Raw genomic sequence first — 13,965 nt, 5'->3', positions numbered from 1 at the left:
TGGATGTGGGATGAAACCGGAGCACCCGGAGGCAACCCACGCGGTCACAGGAAGAACGTTGCAAACTCTACACAGACAGCACCCGTAGTCGGGATCGAACCCGCGACTCTACTGCTGTGCCACTGTGCTAGCCCTGGCGGGTGTTAAGGCGGGTCCTCACATGGACATTGAACAGTACAGCACAGGAAAAGGCCCTTCGGCCCACAATGTCTGGGCTGCACATAATGCTGGGTTAAAACTAATCTCCTCTGTCTGCACGTGATCCATACCTCTCCATTCCCTGGGTATCCAACTAAAAGCCTCTTGAATGTTCAATCTCTTCCCTTCCTTGTTCTCCCGCGGTCGGGGGCCTCGAGTCTTCCGTTTATGGGGCGATCTTAGACTATCCCATCATTTAAGAAACAGTTAGACAGGTACATGGATAGGACAGGTTTGGAGGGATATGGACCAAACACGGGCAGGAGGGACTAGTGTTGCTGGGACATGTTGGCCAGTGTGGGGAAGTCGGGCCGAAGGGCCTGTTTCCACGCTGTGTGACTCTACGACCTGGCATCATGTGTAGCATGGACACTGCGGGCCGAATGGCCTGTTTCTGTGTTGTATTGCTCCATGTTCCACCAGTTCTGCTCCAAGGTCATCACCTCCGAGAAAGTTTTGCCGGAAACGTGCCGCCTTTCCGTGTTGGGAATGTTGACTGAGGTTTTTCGAACTGCGGGGAATGGATGAAGCAACACTGAGGCTCGGTGAGTAAGGGACACACACTGGGGACCCATCAGCTCTGGGATGCTGGGTCGTCTGAAGCAGCCGTACTGTGTAAAGAGGAAGTCTGAATGGTGTTCACTTACAGTCAAAGAATAGACTGATATGACGGTACTTTGAAAAAGACCCTGACCTGTACTAATTGCATTTCCTGTGCAGATTTTTAGTTTAGTTTTAGAGATACAGCCTGGAAACAGGCCCTTCGGCCCACCATGCTTGTGCCGACCAGCGATCCCCGCACACTAACACTATCCCATACACACTAGGGACAATTTTTACACCTATAGAAACATAGAAAATTATAGGTGCAGGAGTAGGCCGTTCGGCCCTTCGAGCCAGCACTGCCATTCAATATGATCATGGCTGATCATCCAACAACAGTACCCCGTTCCTGCTTCTTCCCCCCATATCACTTGATTATACCAAGCCAATTGACCTACAAACCTGTGGGACGCCTTTGGAGTGTGGGAGACCGGAGCTACCGGAGAAACCCCACGCGGGCACGGGGAAGAGAACGTTCAACTTCATAGTCAGGTTGGAGCCCGGGTCTCCGGCGCTATGAGGCAGCAACTCTAGCGCTGCGCCACCGTGCCGCCCCTTTCAGGTAACTTTAGTGTACAAAACAGTTGCCAGCAGAGAGGATCAGAGTGGCGGCTCGTGATGCGTGGCTGGCATGTGACAGCACCTCAAGCAAGGGGCGACACACAGCGACACAGCTGGCTGCCGTATGGAACAAACTGCCAGAAGGATGTAGTTGAGGCTGGGACTGTCCCATCAGTTAGACAGGTACATGGATCGGGCAGGTTTGGAGGGATATGGGCCAAGCGCGGGCAGGAGGGACTAGTGTTACTGGGACATGTTGGTCAGTGTGGGCGAGGGAGGAGGGGAGAGGAGGATAGAGGAGGAGAGGGGAGAGGAGGAGAGGAGAGTGGAGGGGAGGAGGGGAGGGTAGGAGAGGAGAGAGGAGGGAAGGAGAAAGGGGGGAGGGAGAAGAGAGGAGGAGAGAAGACAAGGAGAGGGGAGGGAAGAGGAGGGGAGAGGGGGAGAGGGGAGGGGAGGAGAGGAGAGAGGAGAGAGGGGAGGGGAGAGGAGGAGAGAGGAGGAGAGGAGAGGAGATAGGAGGGGAGGAGGGGAGGGTAGGAGAGAGGCCCTTGTTCGTCCGCTGAGAACGGGGAGGCTGATGCCTGGGTTCAATATTTGGATGTGGATAGAACACTTAACTCGCCGCTTGCCCGGGGGAGGGGCTGAGAGAGGAGGGGGGAGAGGAGAGAGGAGGGGAGGGGAAGGGAGAGGAGAGGAGGAGAGGGGAGGGGAGAAGAGAGGAGGAGAGGGGAGTGGAGGAGAGAGGTGAGGGGAGGGTAGAGGGGAGAGGAGGGAAAGAGAGAGGATGAGAGGGGAGGAGAACATGAGAGAGGAGGGAAGGGGAAGGGAGGGGCTAGGAGAGGAGGGGAGGAGAGAAGAGGAGATGGGAGGAGAGAGGGGATGGGATTGGATGGGAGGGGAGGGGAGAGAGGGGGAGTGTGAGGACATAAAGACACACTGGGCAGGGAGCAGGGTCTCAGACACACACAGACACACACACACACACACACACACACACACACACAGGCAGGTCTGAGCCGGACCTCCCGGGGCAGGAGCTTCCATCTTTCGCCGCTTTGTGAGACGACGCGAGAGAGGGTGAGGACCGGGAGCGAGAACATCGAGCGGCGCCTCGACACTGTGAGAGGTGAGAAGCAGTTTGTGGAATCAAGCTACTGCAGCTGCCGATCAACACAAGACACAGAGTGCTGGAGTCACTCCGCGGGACAGGCTGCATCTGTGGGGAACGTGGACAGGTCAAATGTTTTGGTCGCTTTTACCCTCTTCCATGTTAAATGTGTTTTTGAGTGATCTGTTGCTTTTAATTGTATGACTGACCTGGCCAGTGAAATTCCTCGTATGTTGCAAAACATACTTCGCGAATAAACTCTGATTCTGATTCTGATTCTGATTTTTGATATGTGGATAGGAAAGGTTTAGCGAAATCTGCACCAAATGCAGGCAAACGGTACTCGCCAACTCTGGGTCACCTATTCATGTCTCCAGAGCATGTTATGTCAACGCCACCTATCCATGTTCTCCACAGATGCTGCCTAACCCGCTGAGTTACTCCAGCACTGTCTTTTTCTGAGACGATGTTTGGTGGCATTGACACTGGGAGGGGAGGAGGGGGGACATCGCTCAGACACCCCTGGAGTCTCGCATGAACGGTAGGGTGGGGGTATCCCTCTCCCTCCCCGCTTTGCGCCCTGCACGGAAACCTTGGGCGGGGCGCAAAGTCTCCAGAGGTTTCCGTTCAGGTTTCCTAAGTGGGACAGGGGCATTTCTCTGCGGGTCGGGCAGCGTGTGGTCCACATCCCTCCAAACCTATCCTAACTGTTTCTTAAACATCGGGATAGTCCCAGCCTCAACTACCTCCTCTGGCAGCTTGTTCCATACACCCACCGCCCACTGTGTGGAAAAAGTCATCCCTCGGATTCCTATTACATCTTTTCCCCTTCACCTTGAACACATGTCCTCTGGTCCTCGATTCACATACTCTGGGCAAAAGGCTCTGTGCATCTACCCGATCTATTCCTCTCATGATTTTGTACACCTCTATGAGATCACTCCTCATCCTCCTGCGCTCCATGGAATAGAGACCCAGTCTACTCAACCTCTCCCTATAGCTCACACCCTCTAGTCCTGGCAACATCCTTGTAAATCTTCTCTGAACCCTTTCAAGCTTGATGATATCTATATTAATAAAAGTCTGATCTTGACGACTTCCTGTTGTTCTGTATATTGATTTTAGACAAAACGCTACCACTTACATCTGTGATTTTTGGCCATCTTACTCAGTCCCCCTCCGCTCATCAGGCGCCGAGGATATTTCCCATCGATGAAAAACAAAAGAGTTATTAGTGTTTAAAAAATGTTGAGATTCTCTCTCCTGTCAGCCATGAAGGCCACACCCCTTCTGGTGGGAGGGGAAGGGACTATAAAACCCAGAAGTGTGGGCGTGGCTCAGTCTCTGCAAGATGGAGGAGGGAGAGGTTACGACTCGCTGTCTTTAGTGGCCTTGCACCCTGCTTGAAATGGTATGAAGCTGCACTTCAATTTGGTGGCCTTGCACCCTGCTTGAAGCGGTAAGAAACTGCACATGAATTTGGTGGCCATGCACCCTGCTTGAAATGGAATTTCAAGGAATATCCGTGAGTCAACTGACAGCCCATCAGCCGTGAATGAGTGAGTTGCCAGCACAACAGGCTTGAGTGACTGAGCCGCCAGCCCAAGAATCCATTCGGCCCACAATGTCCATACTAGCCCTCTCGAAACCAGTCCCTTCAGCCCACAACACCCATACTAGCGCTCCAGAAAGCCCCTCCCCCACTGGTCACAAACATTGGAATTGGTGGAGAGGTGGAATATTGCTTTGGGGGACCAGCCCTCCCGAGTGATGCTGGGACCCAACTGGTCCCACTTAGTCTAGTCTTTCCTATATCATGGTGCCCAGAACTGAACACAATATTCTAAATAACGTCTTAACGGGCTGGTCCCACATAGCGATTTTTTCGGCGACCGCCGGCATCATATCAGTGTCGCCAAAAGATTTTGATCGTTTCAACAAAAAAGATGTTGCTACACTTGAAAAAACACCGCGCGAGAGGCTGGGACTGTCCCATCGTTTAAGAAACAGCTGGACAGCCACATGGATAGGACAGGTTTGGCGGGTTACGGACCAAGTGCAGGCAGGTGGGTCTAGAGCAGCTGGGACATTGTTGGCCGGTGTGGGCGAGTTGGCCTGTTTCCACACTGTATCACGCCGTGACTCAGTGACGATGGTGCTGGAGTAACTCAACGGGTCGGGCAGAGTGTGGTCCACATCCCTCCAAACCTGTCATAACTGTTTCTTGAACGTTGGGATAGTCCCAGCCTCAACTACCTCCTCTGGCAGCTTGTTCCATACACCCACCACCCACTGTGTGAAAAAGTCACCCCTCGGATTCCAATTAAATCTTTTACCGTTCACCTTGAACCTATGTCCTCTGGTCCCCGGCTCTGGGTAAAAGACTGTGCATCTACCCGATCTATTCCACTCATGATTTTATACACCTCTATAAGATCTCCCCTCATCCTCCTGCGCTCCATGGAATAGAGACCCAGCCTACTCAACTTCTCCCTATAGCTCACGTCCTCTAGTCCTGACAACATCCTCGTAAATCTTATCTGAACCCTTTCAAGCTTGACGATATCTTTCCCACAACGTGGTGCCCAGAACAGAACATAATATTCTAAACGCGGTCTCACTAACGTCTTGAGGGCCTGTCCCACTTGGCGATTTTTTCGGCGACTGCCGGCATCATATCAGTGTCGCCAAAGGATTTTGATCGTTTCAACAAAAAAAATGTTGCGACACTTGAAAAAACACCGCGTGAGAGGCTGGGACTGTCCCATCGTTTAAGAAACAGTTGGACAGGTACATGGATAGGACAGGAGTGGCGGGTTGTGGACCAAGTGCAGGCAGGTGGGTCTAGTGTAGCTGGGACATTGTTGGCCGGTGTGGGCTAGTTGGGCTGAAGGGCCTGTTTCCACACTGTATCACGCCGTGACGCAGTGACGATGATGTTATGACCCTATGCCAGTGTGATTCTATGACTCCATTACTCAGTGACTATTCCCTGCCCTCAGGTTTGCCATCCATCTCCGACAAGCGATGGCGTCTCTCAACCTCAGCGCGGCCCTGAACGTCAGCAACTCCACCTCGTGTCCGGAGGGTGAGTTCTGGGGCTGGCTCTACACCTTCCTGCCCGCCTACATCATGGTGGTGTGCGTGTCCGGCCTGCTGGGCAACATCTTTGTGTTGCTGGTGCTCTGCCTGCACAAGAACCGCTGCACGGTGCCCGAGATCTACCTGGTCAACCTGGCGGGTGCCGACCTCCTCCTGCTCACCTGCCTCCCCTTCTGGGCGCTCAACATCGCCCAGCGCTTCGCCTGGCCCTTTGGAGAGCTGCTGTGCCGCTGCGTCAACCTGGCCATCTACATGAACCTGTGGAGCAGCATCTACTTCCTGGTGATGGTCAGCGTGGACCGCTACCTGGCCCTGGTCAAGGTCCTCAACCCCGGCCGCATCCGCACCCGTTCCTGTGCCAAGATCAACTGCTGCCTCATCTGGGTCTTCAGCCTGGTGATGAGCAGCCCTGCCTTCATGTTCCGCCGGGTGGTCCATGTGCCCCATCTCAACATCTCCGCCTGCCTGCTCAAGTATCCCGGCCCGACCTGGCAGCGCATCTCGGAGATCGTCTTCCTGGTGGCCGTCTTCCTCATCCCCGTCCTGGCCCTCACCTTCTTCACCACCAGGATCCTGGGCGCGCTGAGGAACGACCGGATGCAGGTCTTCAAGCAGGTCCGCAAGGAGAGCAGGGCGGCCACTCTCGTCCTGGTGGTGCTCCTGGCCTTCCTGATCTGCTGGGTCCCCTTCCAGGTCCTCCGAGTCCTAACCGTCTTCTACGAGGCCGAGATGCTGAGGGGATGCGGGTGGGCGAACGCTCTGGCCAACGGCAAAATGATGGCCACCTTCCTGGGCTGCACCAACAGCTGCATCAACCCCGTGCTCTATGTCATGGTGGGCCGGCAGTTCCGCAACAAAGCCAGGGAGCTCTACTCCCAGTCCGTCGCCAGGCGCCAGTCACAACCCACCCTCAGGGACACCTCCGTGACCCACAACACCCCCATCTCCACGCTGGAGAGAAGAAGGCCGCTGCGCATAACACAACGGTGAAAGGCATGGATAGAGTGGATGTGGAGAGGATGTTTCCACTGGTGGGAGAGAGAGTCTAGGACCAGAGGTCACAAGAGCCTCAGAATTAAAGGGCGCTCTTTTAGAAAGGAGGCGAGGGGGAACTTCTTCAGGCAGAGGGTGGTGAATGTGTGGAAATCATTGTAGATCAAACAGTATTGCTGAAGGTAACCAGTCCCATATCTCTGCAGGCGTCATAGCCTAAAAGTGGAATAACATTGCGTTGGACCACATAGAATGGCAACCTGTGTGTTTGATCCCCTAGGTGGCACCGTAGCTCCACATTACCCACCGTATCCACCTCGCTTCCCCCGATTGTAGAAGAATAACATTGGTGGGTTTTATTAGCTCTGTGTTCCTCAGGCCATTGAACTGTTCCCGAGCAGAATATTGTTTATTTTTTATTTTTGATCATATCAGAAGTGGGATGATGTTTGATCAACTCCTTGCCACAGAGGGCTGTGGAGGCCAAGTCAGTGGATATTTTTAAGGCGGACATATATATACAAATTCTTGATTAGAACGGGTGTCAAGGGTTACGGGGAGAAGGCAGGAAAATGGGATTAGGAGGCAGAGATCAGCAATGATTGAATGGCTGTATTGGACTCGATGGGCCGAATGTCCTAATTCTACTCCTATGATTCTGGACAGCCACAACCGTCAGGGTGGAAATGTCAAACTCAATGAGGCCAGAGGGAGAACGTTTAAAGGAGGCGGTCACGGTGGCGCAGCGGTAGAGTTGCTGCCTTGCAGCGAATGCAGCGCCGGAGACCGGGTTCGATCCTGACTACGGGTGCTGTCTGTATGAAGTTTTACGTTCTCCCCGTGACCTGCGTGGGTTTTCTCCCAGATCTTCAGTTTCCTCCCACACTCCAAAGACGTACAGGTTTTGTGGGTTAATTGGCTTGGTGTAAGTGTATAATTGTCCCTAGGATAGTGTTGATGTGCGGGGATCGCTGGTCGGCACGGACCCGGTGGGTCGAAGGGCCTGTTTCCCACGCTGCATCTCTAAACTAAACTAAGATGTGGGGGCAAGTGTATTACACACCTGGAGGGTGCCTGGAACGCGCTGCCAGGGGTGGTGGTGGAGGCAGATACGATAGTGGCATTCAAGAGGCTTTTAGTTGGATACGCAGGGAATGGAGGGGTATGGATCACGTGCAGACAGAGGAGATTAGTTTTAACCCAGCATTATGTGCAGCCCGGATATTGTGGGTCGAAGGGCCTGTTCCTGTGCTGTACTGTTCTATGTTCCATGTGAGGACCCGCCTTAACACCCGCCAGGGCTGGCACAGTGGCACAGCGGTAGAGTCGCTGCCTCAGTGTAGAGTTTGCACGTTCTTCCTGTGACCGCGTGGGTTGCCTCCGGGTGCTCCGGTTTCATCCCACATCCAAAAGACGTGCGGGTTTGTAGGTTAATTGCCCCTCTGTAAATTGCCCCCTAGTGTGCAGGGAGTGGATGAGAAAGTGGGATAACACAGAACTAGTGTGAACAGGGAAATATTCAGATATGAAATAGAATTTTGTGGAGCTCTTAGGGCTAATGGAATCAAGGGTTATGGGGAGAAGGCAGGAACGGGGTACTGATTGAGGATGATCAGCCATGATCATATTGAATGGCGGTGCTGGCTCGAAGGGCCGAATGGCCTACTCCTGCACCCATTGTCTATCTATGTTTACCTGGTCACCATGTAATGTAACGTTGTAACTGCCAGTGTTGAGTTGATCTGATGCACCTAAATCATGTCGTAACCAATCAAATGGAAAATGTGTTGTATGATGATATCACTTACGTTATCATAAGCTAATAAATGTAATGATTGTTCCTCTGCTCTTCCTCCCGCGCTTTTGAGGATCGACTAAAATAAACTTTGTTTACCCTGAAGTGTGCGTATGGTCCTTTGGGAATTGGGGGCGGTGACATTAAACACTGAAGGAACACAAGGAGATTTAGAGCATGCTGTCGAGTTGCATCACAGCTTGGTTTAGGAGCAGCCCAAGACAATATGCAATGGATTTAGATATAAGGAGCTGCAGAGGCTGGTTTGTGCTGAAAAATGGATAACATAGAACTAGTGTGAACGGGTGATCCATGGTCGGTTGTAGAGTCATAGAATGATACAACGTGGAAACAGGCCCTTCGGCCCAACTTGCCCACGCTGGCCAACATGTCCCAGCTACACTCGACCCACCTGCCTGCGCTTGACCCATATCCCTCCAAACCTGTCCTATCCAGCTATCTTTCGAACTGTTTCTTAAACAATAGGATCCAGTCCAAGCCTCAACTACCTCCTCTGGCAGCTCGTTCCATACACCCACCACCCTCTGTGTGAAAAAGTTACCCTTCAGATTTAATAGGCAATAAGTGCAGGAGTAGGCCATTCGGCCCTTCAAGACAGCACCACCGTTCAATATGATCATGGCTGATCATCCACAATCAGTACCCCGTTCCTGCCTTCTACTCATATCCCCTGACTCCGCTATCTTTAAGAGCCCTATCTAGCTCTCTCTTGAAAGCATCCAGAGAACCTGCCTCCACCGCCCTCTGACACAGACTCACCACTCTGTGAGAAAAAGTGCTTCCTCGTCTCCGTTCTAAATGGCTTACCCCTTATTCTTAAATCCATGTATAGTCTTTCCGCTGACTGGTCAGCATGCAACAAAAGCTTTTCACTGTACCTTGGTACACTTGACAATAAACTGAAGTGAACTAACAGACGTCCAGTTGACATCCAGCCGCCTTCCTACAAGAGCCTGTCTCTGTTCCACAGTGGAACCTTTGCATCATGTGATCAGTTACAGGAAAGGCTACGTGTTGGAGCTTCCTGCTAAGGAGTCTAGAACTGGTGGTAACCCCTGTCAGAGATGACCCGCAGGATATCCAGCTTTAATCCGTCCGCTATTTGCGTTTGGTCATCGAGTCACAAAGCACGGAAACAGGCCCTTCGGCCCAACGTGTCCGCGCCAACCCAGATGCTCCATCTACACTAGTCCCACCTGCCTGCGTTTGGCCCATATCACTCTAAACCCGACTGATCCGTTTACCTTTCCAAATGTCTTTGAAACTTTGTCATGTACCGGCCTCAACTACCTCCTCTGAAGAAGGGTCTCGACCCGAAACGTCACCCATTCCTTCCCTCCAGAGATGCGGCCTGTCCCGCTGAGTTACTCCAGCATTTTGTGTCTATCTTCAAGTACCTCCTTGTTCCATATACCCACCGCCCTCTGCGTAAAAACGTTTATCCCTCAGGGCACACGGTGGCGCAGCGGCAGAGTCGCTGGCTCACAGCGCCAGAGACCCGGGTTCGATCTCGACTACGGGTGCGGTCTGTACAGATTTTGTACGTTCTCTCTGTGACCGCGTGGGTTTTCTTCGGGTACTCCTGTTTCCTCCCACACTCCAAAGACGTGCAGGTTTGTAGGTTAATTGGCTTTTGTAAAAATTGTAAATAGTCCCTGGTGTGTGAAGGATAGTGTTAGTGTGCGAGGATCGCTGGTAGGCGCGGACTCGGTGGGCCGAAGGGCCTGTTTCTGCACTGTATCTATAAACTAAACTAAAAACTAAAAGATACCTAATACAGGTACATGGTTAGGATTGGTTTAGAGGGTTATGGGCCAGGGGTGTATAGAATCATGAGAGGAATAGATCGGGTAGATGCACAGAGTCTCTTGCCCAGAGTAGGGGAATTGAGGACCAGAGGACATAGGTTCAAGGTGAAGGGGAAAAGATTTAATCGGAATTTAAGGGGTAATATTTTCACACAAAGGGTGGTGGGTGTATGGAACAAGTTGCTAGAAGGAGGTAGTTGAGGCTGGGACTGTCCCATCATTTAAGAAACAGTTAGACAGGTACATGGATCGGGCAGGTTTGGAGGGATATGGACCAAGCGCGGGCAGGAGGGACTAGTGTTGATGGGACATGTTGGCCGGTGTGGGCGAGGGAGGAGGGGAGGAGAGGAGAGTGGAGGGGAGGCGGGGAGGGTAGGAGAGAGGAGGAGAGGGGAGGGGAAGGGGGTGGGAGGAGAGGAGAGGAGAGGAGAGAGGAGGGGAGGAGAAAGGGGAGAGAGGAGAGGAGGGGAGGAGAGAGGAGGAGAGGGGAGGGGAGAGGAGGAGAGAGGAGAAGAGCGGAGGGGAGGAGAGGAGAGAGGAGGGGGAGGAGAGATGGGGAGAGAGAAGGGTAAGAGAGGATGGAGGAGGGGAGGGTAGGAGAGAGGCCCATGCTCGTCCGCTGAAAACGGGGAGGCTGATTCCTGGGTTCAATATTTGGATGTGGAGAGAACACTTAACTCGCCGCTTGCCCGGGGGAGGGGCTGAGAGAGGAGGGGGGAGAGGAGAGAGGAGGGGAGGGGAAGGGAGAGGAGAGGAGGAGAGGGGAGGGGAGAGGAGAGGAAAAGAGGGGAGTGGAGGTGCGAGGAGGAGAGGGGAGGGAAGAGGAGGAGAGAGGAGGGGAGGAGAGAGGAAGAAAGAGGAGGAGAGAATATGAGAGAGGAGGAAAGGGGAGGGGCCAGGAGAGGAGGGGAGGAGAGAAGGGGAGTTGGGAGGAGAGAGAGGGAGGGGAGGGGATGGAAGGCGAGAGGGGGGGGAGTGGGAGGATATAAAGACACACTGAGCAGGGAGCAGGGTATCACACACACACACACACACACACACACAGGCAGGTCTGAGCCGGACCTCCCGGGGCAGGAGCTTCCATCTTTCGCCGCTTTGTGAGACGACGCGAGAGAGGGTGAGGACCGGGAGCGAGAACATCGAGCGGCGCCTCGACACTGTGAGAGGTGAGAAGCAGTTTGTGGAATCAAGCTACTGCAGCTGCCGATCAACACAAGACACAGAGTGCTGGAGTCACTCAGCGGGACGCGCAGCATCTGTGGGGAACGTGGACAGGTCAAATGTTTTGGGTCGCCTTTACCCTCTTCCAGCCCCCCCCCCCCCCCACCCCCCCCCGCACCCCCCCCCCCCCCACCCCCCCCCCCCCCCCCCCCCCCCCACCACACACACACACACACTCCATACAATATGTGTGAAGAAGGTCCCGACCCTTCCAATAGTTGGTGCCCTGAAACTAGGGGGCACAGGGCTAAAGTGAGAGGGAGGAAGATTTAAGAGGGACCTCAGGAATTATTTTTTTCACCCAGAGAGTAGTCGGTATCAGGAACGAGCTGCCAGAGGAAGCTACAGGGGAGAAAATAGTTACTTCTCGTAAAAGACACTTGGACAGAATGGGGAGAAGGCAGGACCGGGGTACTGATTGTGGATGATCCGCCATGATCACATTGAATGGGCGGTACTGGCTCGAAGGACCGAATGGCCTCCTCCTGCACCAGTTGTGTTGCAGCAAGTAAGAATGTAATTGCTCCATCTGGGACATATGAGAGTAAAACACTCTTCACTCTTGACTATTCACTATCACGGTGGCGCAGCGGTAGAGTGGCTGCCTCACAGCGAAAATGCAACTTTTTTTCAGGTTCTTACCTTCCCGGAGTTGTGATCAATTTTCGGATCACATTCTCCGGGCTCTGCCGCCTACCATCGCTGGAGCTGGAGGCCTCCTCGGACTATTTTTTTTTTGTCTATTTGTAGTCTTGTAGGTCTGTGTCCAAGATGGCTGCCGTGAAGAGAGAGTGGACGCTGGCACGAATTGGTTGCCGCTGCTCCCTCTTCACACTGTGTTTTTGATTTTCTGTTTTTGGATTGAATCCTGTTTTTAATTTGTGTCTCTGTGATGTCCTTATTGTTATATTCCGATTATATGTTTACTATGTAAGGTGTCCTTGAGATTTTGTATGAAAGGCGCCCATTAAATATAAAATTTATTATTATTATTATCGTGAGCCCCACCGCGGGGCGCGGACTTAACATCGGAGCGGATCCCTTGCCTGGGATCGCGACCACCGCGCCACAGCGGACTTTACCATCAAGGACTCGCAGTCTCGGGTGAGGCCGAGTCGGGAGCTCCAACGTCGCGGAAGGTTCACCAGCCCCGACGCGAGGTTCGATCGCCCGGCACGGGGGAGCTGACATCCCCCCCGATGCAGGAGCTGATCGCCTCGACGCGGAGGGCCCGAACACCGCCGGCTACGGGCGTTAAGATATCATTCCCGTCAACGGACTCTCGAGGCCCTACGACCGAGGAAGAACTAAGGGAAGGACTTGAATTTCATTTCGCCCTCCATCACAGTGAGGAATGTGTAGGAGTCACTGTGGTGGATGTTCATGTTCAAATGTGTTTATGAGTGATCTGTTGCTTTTAATTGTATGACTGACCTGGCCAGTGAAATTCCTCGCATGTTGCAAAACATACTTGGCGAATAAAGTCTGATTCTGATTCTGATTCTGATTTTTGATATGTGGATAGGAAAGATTTTAGCGAAATCTGCACCAAATGCAGGCAACGGTACTCGCCAACTCTGGGTCACCTATTCATGTCTCCAGAGCATGTCATGTCAACGCCACCTATCCATGTTCTCCACAGATGCTGCCTGACCCGCTGAGTTACTCCAGCACTGTCTTTTTCTGAGACGATGTTTGGTGGCATTGACACTGGGAGGGGAGGAGGGGGGACATCGCTCAGACACCCCTGGAGTCTCGCATGAACGGTAGGGTGGGGGTATCCCTCTCCCTCCCCGCTTTGCGCCCCGCACGGAAACCTTGGGCGGGGCGCAAAGTCTCCAGAGGTTTCCGTTCAGGTTTCCTAAGTGGGACAGGGGCATTTCTCTGCGGGTCGGGCAGCGTGTGGTCCACATCCCTCCAAACCTATCCTAACTGATTCTTAAACATCGGGATAGTCCCAGCCTCAACTCAACTACCTCCTCTGGCAGCTTGTTCCATACACCCACCACCCACTGCGTGGAAAAAGTCATCCCTCGGATTCCTATTACATCTTTTCCCCTTCACCGTGAACATATGTCCTCTGCGATTTTTTCGGCGACTGCCGGCATCATATCAGTGTCGCCAAAAGATTTTGATCGTTTCAACAAAAAAGATGTTGCTACACTTGAAACAACACCGCGCGAGAGGCTGGGACTGTCCCATTGTTTAGGAAACAGTTGGACAGGTACATGGATAGGACAGGTTTGGCGGGTTGTGGACCAAGTGCAGGCAGGTTGCTCTAGTGTAGCTGGGACATTGTTGGCCGGTGTGGGCTAGTTGGGCTGAAGGGCCTGTTTTCACACTGTATCACGCCGTGACGCAGTGACGATGATGTTATGACCCAATGCCAGTGTGATTCTATGACTCCATAACTCAGTGACTATTCCCTGGCCTCAGGTTTGCCATCCATCTCCGACAAGCGATGGCGTCTCTCAACCTCAGCGTGGCCCTGAACGTCAGCAACTCCACCTCGTGTCCGGAGGGTGAGTTCTGGGGCTGGCTCTATACCTTCCTGC

The 13,965-nt window shown here is 53.1% G+C and overlaps 1 protein-coding gene across 1 annotated transcript; it reads left to right on the top strand.

The window, feature by feature from the left end:
* Positions 1–2,358: 2,358 nt before the first annotated feature.
* Positions 2,359–6,562, top strand: LOC116976636 (B2 bradykinin receptor-like). The gene is made up of 2 exons (XM_033026462.1): positions 2,359–2,488; positions 5,473–6,562. The coding sequence occupies exon 2, from the start codon at positions 5,498–5,500 to the stop codon at positions 6,560–6,562; it is 1,065 nt and encodes a 354-aa protein (XP_032882353.1). The 5' UTR covers positions 2,359–2,488; positions 5,473–5,497.
* The last annotated feature ends 7,403 nt before the right edge of the window (positions 6,563–13,965 follow it).

This window comes from Amblyraja radiata, chromosome 9, assembly GCF_010909765.2.
Source record: "Amblyraja radiata isolate CabotCenter1 chromosome 9, sAmbRad1.1.pri, whole genome shotgun sequence".
Classification (NCBI taxonomy): Eukaryota; Metazoa; Chordata; class Chondrichthyes; order Rajiformes; family Rajidae; genus Amblyraja; species Amblyraja radiata.
The sequence above is the reverse complement of the archived record's forward strand: the minus strand, read 5'-3'. Positions and strand labels throughout refer to the sequence as shown.

What these genes read in the sequence shown, in the direction of transcription:
- LOC116976636 (XM_033026462.1), top strand. Translation starts at nt 5,498, where the DNA reads ATGGCGTCTCTCAACCTCAGCGCGGCCCTGAACGTCAGCAACTCCACC.